The sequence below is a fragment of the Vulpes vulpes genome, chromosome 12, assembly GCF_048418805.1.
Source record: "Vulpes vulpes isolate BD-2025 chromosome 12, VulVul3, whole genome shotgun sequence".
Lineage (NCBI taxonomy): Eukaryota > Metazoa > Chordata > Mammalia > Carnivora > Canidae > Vulpes > Vulpes vulpes.
The window spans coordinates 112,581,206-112,592,333 of NC_132791.1; the positions used below are offsets into that span (position 1 = coordinate 112,581,206).

The 11,128-nt window shown below is 48.5% G+C and overlaps 1 protein-coding gene across 1 annotated transcript; it reads left to right on the plus strand.

Moving 5' to 3' along the window:
* The first annotated feature begins 709 nt into the window (after window positions 1–709).
* On the plus strand, window positions 710–4,791 carry BSX (brain specific homeobox). Its single transcript, XM_025998861.2, has 3 exons — window positions 710–1,043; window positions 3,060–3,256; window positions 4,372–4,791. Exons 1-3 carry the CDS (start codon window positions 782–784, stop codon window positions 4,609–4,611), a joined length of 699 nt encoding a protein of 232 aa, XP_025854646.1. The 5' UTR covers window positions 710–781; the 3' UTR covers window positions 4,612–4,791.
* Window positions 4,792–11,128: the final 6,337 nt, after the last annotated feature.

Below are 11,128 nucleotides of genomic sequence, written 5' to 3' on the forward strand. Positions count from 1 at the left end.
TTAAGAAGTAGCTCTGGACATACTTACACAGACCAAATTATTTGACCAATGTAGCTAGAACTTTCCTCATACCACCCTAACTGAGGTTAAAGAATGTAATGGTCATCCGCATTTTATTTATTTTCCTCAATAGTTCTTCCGTGCCTCAGCCAGCAACTGAAGTTGGGTGTAGCAGATATAGATTTTCTCTTCACTTCTCCCCTTCTCCATCCCGCTACCGTGTCTCTAAACTTGGAAAACCCAGGCCTAAATGCCAAAGTAAGTGCCTTATCCCTACTGCTTTGGGGCCCTTTAAATGCTTTTTGCTCTCTTAAAGAAGAGTCTGTCGAATGACAGAGACGTTTTCTTTTTAGCTTTCTTTTAAAATGCCTGACAGAAGAAGAAGCAGAAGCAGCTTAAACTGAGGTCGAAAAACCAACCTGGCAGGAGCAGGGACGCGGGTCCGCTGTGCTCGCCCCGGGCCCGGCCGGTCGTATTCAGCACCGCGGACAGCGCCCCGCCCCGCCCCGAGCCCACCGCACCCTCCCCTTCGCCGCTGGCAGCCTTGCCATTGGCTCTCCCAGCTCCCCTCTTGAAGCTGCCAATTCTACACATAGACCCAACCTACCCAGGAGCTCGTCTTCTCGCCTCTCCAGCCCCCGGGGTAGCCCAGGCCGGGGAGGGAGCCTCGGGGTTTCCGAGCCTCGGAGGGTCGTCCGCTCTCCACCAGGCTTGCTGAGACGCTGCCTGCTTCCTACACTTCGTCCCCGGCTCTCGCCCTGTGGCAGACGCTTGGCTCAAGATGAATCTCAACTTCACCTCCCCGCTACACCCGGCGTCTTCTCAGAGGCCCACGTCCTTCTTCATTGAGGACATCCTGCTGCACAAGCCCAAGCCGCTAAGGGAGATGGCCCCTGACCACTTCGCCAGCTCTCTGGCCTCCCGGGTGCCTCTGCTAGACTATGGCTACCCCCTCATGCCCACACCCACCCTCCTGGCTCCTCACCCTCATCACCCTCTGCATAAGGGAGACCACCACCACCCTTATTTCCTCACCACCTCGGGTAAGTACAGGGGCCTCCAGGTTTGGGGAGTGAGAGCAGGTCTCCCAGCATAGACATGCCTGTGATGGAGCTGAGGAAAGGCCAGAGCTGATTTGGCCTGGCTTGGTGCCTTCCTTCCCTAAGTGACAGTGGAACATTGGGGATAAGGCTGAGGACATGCAGAGCTCCCCGGAGGCATGCCAACCCATGGGGGATAAGTCATGGTCCCTCCACACGCTTTATAATGGAGGAAACATTCCTATCCAAATGTGGCTAGAGGTTTTGACAACATTCTTGGTGGATAGTGCTCAGTCTCCTTCCTCCTGGTCCTCCTGGCCACTTTAGCCCGGCTCTCAATTCTGATTCTCTGTCTGTCTTCACTCTGAGGGAGACCCCTGACCACCCCACCCTGTGGAGCAGAACTCCACTTTCCAGCTCATTAGCTCCAAAGGCTCCAGCAGGGCCAGCTCTCTTCACCTCTGCGCAGAGCTTTCATGGATATAGTGCAGGGGCTTAGAAGTGAATGAGGGTTTGGGATATTCCCAGGACTGAAGGTTTGACCTGGCCAGAATAGGGGAGAAAGGGTAAGAAAAAAAAAAGTGTGTGGGGGGTGGAGGGGGAGAGGGAAGGACGCTGCTCCACTTTAATCCTCTGCACTCTCAACATCTAACTCATAATCTTGGGCTCGGCTGCCCTCCTCTGCCCTGATAGCTGCTGGAGCAGGAGCCCCACACCATAGCATTTTGATTTTCCATGAATGACAAAACCCGGGGGCCAGTAAGGTGGCTGGGTCTGGGAGATGTGAGGAAATACCCAGACTTTTCCTGCCGCTCTCTGAAAGGCCACACTCGTAGCTTCCCTCTTCGGCATTTTCATTCCAGTTGAAATATAATAATTCATTGAGTCCAAATGCAGAGCTCAGGCAGGAAAACAACCCCCTCCAGGCGAAAGCCATGGAAACACATGAGACAGTTTGTGAAATGTGTGCTCCGGAATCTATAGCAAAAGCTAAAAGTTTCTATGAAGCTGTAAAACCCAGATTCTGAGGCACTAGGTTGGCAGGGCAATTGTACAAGCTACGTTGAAGCCTGCATCTTGGTGTTGGCCTCCTCACTACCTGACTCAGGACAGTCCCTTCTGGGCTGCACCCATGTCCCCCCCCCCCCCAAATAGCAGTGGCCAAAGCCCTCGATGCCACAATTGCTCGTTTCCTTTCCCCAGGGGTATTGGGAGAAATTGATGTTTGTAGCGGTTTACTTGGTGTGTCTCAGACACCGTAATAAATGCGGAGGTCAGGAAGGACAAGAGAGGTCTCCCCGGACCTGGTCAGGGGGAAAAGCGCTTCCATCCTTCTCTTAAGAGTAGGAGAGAAAGAATAAGAAAAGAATGAGGACTCGATTAGAGATGGGGTCCCCAGCAGGACGCCACAACCAATAAGGAACGTGCCAGGCGGGAATTGCCTCTCGGTTCTTGCTCCGGACGAGAGAGTTTTGATCTGTTCCCTTTGGCAGCAGGCGGGAGGTTGGGGGCAACTCCAGAGAGAGAAAAAAAGGTGTTTTTTAGTGAGGTTGGGAGGCAAGGCCACCTTCCTGGTTGTACTAGCCGCAGAACTAGACGGAGTGTCGTCGGGGGTATGGAGGAGAGGTGGCTGGGCGGAGCAGCTCGTGGACCAGCCGACGTTTGCAAGAAAACTTGGGCAGGCGCACCAGAGGACTGACTGCTAGCTGGCGGACGCCGGCAGAGTCTTTCCAAGAGCACATTTTTTTTTTTTTTGAAGGCCTCCGATTTTGAAATGTTCTTTTCCATTCCACTTACTGTTTATTGTTTGTACGTCTTAGATGAGCCGCCGGATAAAGATCCCCAAGCGCTATTCTTGTGATTTTAAAATTCCCCCCGCCCTGCGGTTCCTGGGAGAAGGGGCTGGAGAAGCCGTGGGGGCGACGAGGGGACCGGCGGAGGCAAGAAGCGGAGGGAGGCGCGCGGGACCGGGGCGCGCGGGGAGCCGGCTCTACCCCCGGGCCGCCTTTCTCTCCGCAGGGATGCCGGTGCCCGCGCTCTTCCCGCACCCCCAGCACAGCGAGCTGCCGGGCAAGCACTGCCGCCGCCGCAAAGCTCGCACGGTGTTCTCGGACTCGCAGCTCTCGGGCCTGGAGAAGAGATTCGAGATCCAGCGCTACCTGTCCACGCCGGAGCGGGTGGAGCTGGCCACGGCGCTCAGCCTGTCCGAGACGCAGGTGGGCCCGAGACGGGGCAGTTCCTGGGCCCCGCTTCTCTTTCCTCGGGCTCCTTCCACCTCCGCGCCCGGTGCGGAGCTGGAGCTCTCGAGTGGGGGCGACCCCTCTCCCCTTTATTCCAGGCTTCTCCAAAGATCCTTAGGAAAAGTACGGACACCTCCATCCTCAGGTCAGACTTCCCGAAGCATCATCTCTTGCCGGAGCTCGGGGCCGGGAGGAGAAAGTGCTTCGGTGACCCTGAGGATCACTCTTAGTTTGAGAACCATCCGTTGTCGCCCCCAACTGCTCTCCTCCGATCTATCGATCCATTGATCGATCGGGGCTGTAAGCCGGGGCTGCCGGAAAATAAAGAGACTAGACGGGTTCTTCTCCTGAGAGAGGCCCGCGCAGGGAAGCATTTTATTATTATTATTATTATTATTATTATTATTATTATTATTATTATTATTATTATTATTATAATTGTCTCTCACAGCCGCAAGCCCTCAGATCCAGCCTCCCCACTCCCCCACTGTAATGTAGGCCTCCTCCTTACTGCCCTGTCCTGAGCGGGAGGAGGACTGTTTCCATCTTCCAGATGCTATTCACCTGCAACCTTAAAACTCCCTCCGCTTCCTCTCTCTTATATTCTCTGTACCCGGGAGCCCAGAGTGCTGTGAAATCATCAGCCAGGTGCCCGTGACTTTTCTCTTTGATGAGAACCAGCAAGGTTGATTCTCATCCTCCTGCTGGATCCGGTGCTTAGAGGCCCCAATTGGGAGAATGTAAGTTAAACATAAAGGCCACTCGTCCAGTCGCACCTACCATTAGTAATTATAAATAACAGCAATATTAGTGTTCACAAAGCACACCATTTTGGCCTTTATCGTTATGTTGGACAGTTGCTTCCAGGAGCTTTAGGATGCCTGATTCTTGTTCAACCTACACGATCCCTTGCGAGCGGTGGAGGGCTGATTTCACCCGAGGATGAGGATGAGACTGTCACAGCTCTTAGATAATTCGTGAATGGGTTGCGGCCCATTTTCCTAACGCCAGCCATCTCTCAGATCTTGGCAACTATGGATCTGAAGGAATGACACGGTTGTATTTATTTATTTTTTTCTCCCTGAAATCAGGTGAAAACGTGGTTCCAGAACCGGCGGATGAAGCATAAAAAGCAGCTGAGGAAAAGTCAGGATGAGCCCAAAGCGCCAGACGGGCCCGAGAGCCCCGAGGGCAGCCCCCGGGGCCCAGAGGCCGCCTCTGCCGAGGCTCGGCTGGGCCTGCCCGCCGGCCCCTTCGTGCTGACCGAGCCGGAGGACGAGGTGGACATTGGGGACGAGGGGGAGCTGGGCCCCGGGCCGCACGTGCTCTGAGCCGCGGGGCGGGGGCCCGGGAGGACGCGGCGGGGCGGGGCGGGGCGCGCATCCCTCGGGCTCCGGGACGCGGGCCTCGGAGCTCCGCTCCTGGGACACCAACAAAACACACCTGTCAACCCTCGAACCCGCCCCCCGCCCCGCGGCCGCGCGTGCACCTGCGCCGCCTCGTTCCCGCGCTCCGCGTCCTACGTGGCGCCAGCTGGACCCCGGGCTCTCGGCTCCCCAAGTCCGCCGCGCTCGCAGACCCTCTCGGCCCTGTCCTCCGCCACCTGCCCCCGCTCCGCCGTCCAGGCTCCGCGACCTCGCCGCCCGGACCCTTTGCCCTTCCTTGCGTAGACCGATTGGCTGCAGGTAAGGGACCCGGAGCGCGGGCCTTCCGCTCGGCGGGCGTCCAGGTGGAGCCTCAGCCAGATGCTTAGGATGTTTGCGCAGGACGGTCCCGCGCGCTCCCGGCCGCTACCCTCCCGCTGGGGTCCCCCCGCCCCCATCTCCAGCTCAAAGCCTCGGGCCACAGGCCCTCTTCGGGAGGGCGGCGTTTCCAGCCGCTTCCATCCGCTCCGGTCACCGGTCCCCTCCTGAGCTTGCGGTTCGGCTCCCGGGCACATCCACCCCGCACGCACCCCCCACCCCGGCCTCCCGACCGCGCTGCACCTGCCCCGCAAGTCTTCTCACACGCCCCGTGCGCTGCCGAGGTTTTAAGAATCAGCGTTCCTCGGGCTGTGTGCGGAAATGCTCATTTTCACCGCGTTTTAGGGAATGCGGAGCTGTAGCGAGATGCCAGCTAACTACGCACCCCCTTCGGACGTGCACCTGTGCGTGGCCTCTCGAGGAGGGGCAGAGTCTGGCCCAGCGCGCCGCCCCCCTCCCTTTCCCCTAGGAGGTCTCCGGCGCTCTCCCCGGGGCTTGCAGTCTCTAGAGAATAAAAGGGCTCGCGGCGCAAAACTGGGAACGAACCGAGTTTCCGGGGCATCGTTTGTTAACGCGTCCTGCTGGGCGTCCCCCTCCCCTGCGCCCAGGCAGCGCCCTGTTCCCGAAAGGAGTGAACAGGGCTAATAACCTTTCGTTGACAGATCCCCTCACTCCCACCCCGGTTTTTCTGTTTTTAATCGTTTAATAGTCTTGGGTTCCACCTGTGTGGGGAAGGTCACCCAAATGGTATTTTTTTTTTTTTTTTACTTTTAAATACCAAAGGGACAGAATCCCTTGATATCTAGAGTTTGAAATTATGCTAATAAATTGTGTGATGACGCTGCACACCCAGGACACTTATCAGAGCTAGCGGCCGTGCCAGAGGCGACCTCAGCTTCCGATCTTCCTTTGGTTCTGGTTGTGCATTTAGGTAAGTGAGCCCAGGAAGGCTGGCAAAGAGTGTGTGGCTAAGTGGAGTCCTGACCCTTGGGTTCCAATGATGAATAATAATTATAGAGACAATGGCCCTGTGAGCTTGGGTTACATTTAATCTTTTTGTTTCCTTGTTTTTCTAAAAGAGAATCCTAAATATCCCTCTAAATTCTATGAATGTAGCTGTAGGAATTCTTTTTTCTTCTTCTCTTTTTTCTACAGGTGTGTTCCAGGAAACATTAACTTAGGCAAGGATAAGTGTCAGGGTGAGACCCCTATCCAGTCCGCATCATTTAGGAGATCAAGTTATTGCTTTAAAAACATAAGCATTGTATAGCCTGTTTGGATTTTCCAAAGTGCTCGTTATCAATCAAGATCTTGTGAATCCTAGACAACAAAGATTATTTTTTCCTTTTATAGTTAAGGAAATCGAGGTTTGGCAAGACTGAAGGATCCACCTATGAAATTAGTACTAGTTAACAGCCAAAGCAGGAACCCCCCCGCCCCCAATCTCTTTTGACTCCTTGTTCATTTCTTTGTCCAACACACTGTTTTCTTGTAACAATGCACTGGTTGCCCCTATCACTTTGTATGAACACCTCTCCCACTGATATAGGTTTTGGAGAGGAGAGATTTCTCCTGACTCCCTGTTCAGATAATGACAGTACCTTTTTAAGGTAGGAATTTTTGGCAAGTGCTTTACAATAAGACAAAAGACTTGGTTATGGGAGGAAAAAGTGATTTTTGACTATTGGAAGGGAAAGTAGATACTACTACACAAAGGGGGGAATCTCAGATTTTTTTAATACTAGGAAGAAGAGCTACTTAAAGGGATTTGGGGGAGAAACTTTAAGCTGAGTAGTAATACGTTTTTGGAGGACATTTAAAAATATTTAAATTAGATGCTTAACACAAGCCCCAAAGCTCCAGATATTGATATCTTTTTCCTGTCTTCACAAGAAGATTCCAGGTTTTATTTTTGGCTCTGAGAGCAGAGATTAGGCACATTTCATGATCTTTTGAAAAGGCAAGGAAATAGGTAACGTTGGTAGTGTGGGCACCGCTCTGCCTGATGGGAGGCAGAATGAACCCTGGAGCCCAGGGAATGGCTGTGTCTTTGATTCATGAGTGAAACGTGGAAAGATTCTTGTTCTGCCCTCTGTGGCTGTTCCTGGCCAGAGTAAGTGGGAAGGGAAGAGCTCACACCTGCAGTGCCAGCCACACTCACTGTGGCACGGTTTTCTCATCAGACCGTATTCCCTGAAATTGATGGCAAACAATTCAATAGCAAACTTCTCCTGGTTTTCTTTTCCTTTCCTTTCCTTTCTTTCTTTTTCTTTTTTCTTTCTTTAATGCTCAGCGGGTTAGTGATGATAGTAGAGGATAGACACAATTTAGTTTCAATTTAATGTAACATGATGGCAGTGTTTGTTTTTGGCCTTCAATACCGATCAAAGCCTCCATAGGCTGAAGAGGTATTTTATCTGAATTACCTAGGCTTTTGCCTCAGTTCAGCTTGACTTGGTGGTAAAGATCTGACGAAGCCACATTCACTATGATATATTAAAGACCTAGCCTGATTCTCAAGAGGCAAAAACATCTGAAAATAGCCAAGGTGGGCACATCATCTTACATGTAATCCCAAATGTAGTAAATAATTTCTTCCAGATTTGTTCTTAATTCTGTTTGCGATGGACTTCATTTCACAGCCTCTCAGAGAGGGACTTTTGATATTATTTCTGCTCACATGACCTAAGAACATAAGAAATGGACAACATCCCATTCTCCCCAATATTAGCAGATAGTAGCACTAAGAAATAATTAATTGGAATCCATGGCACCACTTCAAAAGGTAGAGGATTGGCTCATATCCATGTGTTTGGTAACTAGAGATAAAGATATGTGAAGGCACAGAGCAAGCAAGAATGCTTTTTGGTGCTAAGAGAATTGTGCAATAAACACATTTAGTTGAAGCGGTGACTCCCTGGTCTTCTTGAGTTGGGCTCAATACGTGTGTGGAAATAACGAGCGAAGGAAATATTTTACATTTATGTCATGTTCTTGGCATCACATTAAAGAGGCTGTTGACAAGCTAAAATTCATACAGTCTACAAGAACCTGGGTAGTAAAAGGTGTGGAAAACACAAAAGAGTGTGAGCTTTTTAGCTTAGAGAAGCCAAGTATTGGGGAGGGGTGGGAGAGGAGATTAGGATAATTGTATTTGAGTGGTTGCAGGGCTACTCAGTATCAAGGGGTCTCTCTAAGCAGCTCTGCTAAAGGAGGCGGAACCAGAACCAATGGGTGGTGCAGGGAAACAGATTTTGGAACAACATTTGCATACCTCCCATATCTGGAGGCCAGATAGTGTGCCCTCCTTCAATAGAACAACCTAAGTCCAGAAAATCCTAAGCATCTTTCACTAGAAAAGTTTGAGCAGAAGCTGGAAAGCAAAACACTAGGTGCCGAAGGGCTCTGCTATGGTTCTTCATTAGTGAGAAGGTAAATCGATTTGGTTCTTTCTAATCCTTAAGAGCCTAGTATCCGATCTCCTTCTTGTAGGAAAGAACTATAAATTCCAACTTATTAAGGTTATTTGTCATCTCACTAAGAAGATTTCAGTTCATGAACTCTAAAGAAATATATCCATAACAATTAGAAGAATTAAGAGAAACAAGAAAATGAAAAGGTTATTCTTTTATTCATTAAGGAAGTCTCCAGCAAAGTGACATCCCTGGAGTTAAGGACTGATAGGTGGTCAGGAAAGAGTGGTCAGTATTAGAGACCTTTAACAAAATCTAAGCCCTTCATTTTATAAGTGAAGAAATTAGGATCCAGGTATGATGAATGCCTTGTCAGTGTTAAATAGAATTCAGACTAGAAGCCAATTTTCATGATCCTGTTTTACCACTAATTTATGCTATGATAAAAGTGATGGGGGGGGTTGCTATTTGTCATTGTATTACGTAGAGGAAAAGATTTTGCATAGTAATTTTGGTTGTAAAAATTTAAAATTATTTGGAAGTTACCTAGTAAAATCTTAAATCAATTTATGGAAAAACTTTGGATGAAGAGCAATCTAAAATTTAAACTGGCTCTCTGAGGAGGTACTGAGCCCCTTAACCTTTTTCATTTAAGCCAAAGTTGAATAACTACTTGCTGGGATGTTTTCAAAGAAGTTCATACATCGAGTAGGATGAAAAATATAACGAAAAATTTGGCTTAATCTTTATATACAAGGCAACTGAGAGTCTGAGAGATTAACTTGCTCACTGTCTTACAACTGATTAATTTGATGAGTTACAAAATTAATACATGTAGAGTTCCGAGATCATTCCAATAAATATTTAGGAGATAAAAATAATTGATATCATTTTCCTGTTTTCTGTCCAGATTCTCTCCATTGTACTTTCTGGTTTTAATTCCTCCTCCTAAAGACACATATTTTTTTCCATTTTATTTACTCCTCCTTGTCTTAGAATTCCCAGGGTGTACACTAGGAAACGTTCCCTCCATGATTTCATTTATAATTCTCTGAGCCTTCTTTTCTTACTCTCTTTACAAAATTGTGTAGCTGCAGCTGGATTTAGCATCATAGCCACTGACTAAATGATTTGGCTTGAAGACTTCAATTCTAAGCTTCCTTTGGTTCAGGATTATGTGATTTCTCTTACTTGGCATCAGAAATATGAGGGGAGTGTCCTTTAAGTTAAGAGTGGTGAGGAGATGTGAAATATGGGATATGAAAGTATCTATTGTGAGATCTTGGATGAAAAGTGCTAGAGGAAGATAATGAATTACAATATAGATCTGAACATATCCAGTTGGTTCTTGATTCTATACTTCATAGGACTGCAACAGTAATAATGTGGGTAACTAAAAGGTATTAGTCCTGTGTTCCATCACTATCATTACAAGGGTTTATTATGTCCCCCCCTTTTTTTAGATTGTTTATTTGTGAGTGAGAGAGTACAAGCTGGGGGGAAGAGGGGCAAAGGGAGAGGGAGAAGCAGACTCCCCACTGAGTAGGGAGCCCAGCCCAACCTGGCTGGATTTTAGGACCCTGGGATCATGACCTGAGCTGAAGGCAGATGCTTAACCAACTGATCCACTGAGGCACCCCTACCATGTCCCTTTCTAAGGAGTTTTAAAAATAACTGTATCTTATTTTCCCTTTGTCATTGCCCTGTGTGGACTAAGCGAGGGCATGGTGATTTTGGACGAAATAGGGCCATATAGGGCCATAGAGTTGCATTGAGGGTACCTCATTTAGAATATTCTTTCTCTCCCTCTTTCCTATCTTGCCTCCATTCCTGTCCCAGGGGTTCTGTTCTCCCTGGCGGATATAAATGCTATAATGGGGGGGGGGGCGGTATATAATTCAAATCTATGGGTGCCCTATTAAGAGATTGAGTTGCCAGTAAAGGATCTACCAGGGAAATCCAAGATTTAAGCTTTTTTTCTGAAGCTTTTAAAAAAAAATTTTGGTTTTAAAAAAGGCACACCTTAGACTGTATCTCTGTAACAAGAATAAAAGTTGTTTAAAAATATTGACTAATAGGGGGACACCTGGGTGGCTCAGTGGTTGAGCGTTTGCCTTTGGCTCAGGGTGTGATTCCAGATCCCAGGATGGAGTCTCACATTGGGCTCCCCACGGGGAACCTGCTTCTCCCTCTGCCTGTGTCTCTGCCCCTCTCTCTGTATCTCTCATGAATAAATAATCTTTAAAAAAATTGACAGAATTCTTAGGGATTATTTGAATATTTGTGACCTTCATTCTCTCCCTAGCTTTCGTCGCTACAGATATAGAGTAATTAAGTACACTTGCCAATATTCTAGCCCAAAGTTAAAAGAATGGCCAGATAGTCCTTATTCTTTCTCAGTGCTTGATTTGGAAAGCAAAATAAACTGTAGAAAGCAATGGGAATAAGGATAGAAGGGTGGCTCTTTAGCCTGATTTTCAAATGGGAATAATTTACATGCTAAAGGCAAAAAACTCATACTTGTTCTATTCTTTCCCCATCTATTTATTTCCTTAAGTTCTCTCCATTTAATTTTAAAGATTTGAGTTTCATCATTTACCCACGTGCATTGTTTATAAAGTCAAATAGTTGTAGGAGAATTATTGTAAAAAGAAGCAGTCCCTTGGCCACTCTATGTTCTCTTTATTACAGAG

Excerpts from the sequence above, each read along its gene's own strand:
- BSX (XM_025998861.2), top strand. The coding sequence starts at position 782 with ATGAATCTCAACTTCACCTCCCCGCTACACCCGGCGTCTTCTCAGAGG. Across the intron at positions 1,044-3,059 it reads TTATTTCCTCACCACCTCGG|GGATGCCGGTGCCCGCGCTC; the intron begins GTAAGTACAGGG and ends TTCTCTCCGCAG. Across the intron at positions 3,257-4,371 it reads TCAGCCTGTCCGAGACGCAG|GTGAAAACGTGGTTCCAGAA; the intron begins GTGGGCCCGAGA and ends CCCTGAAATCAG.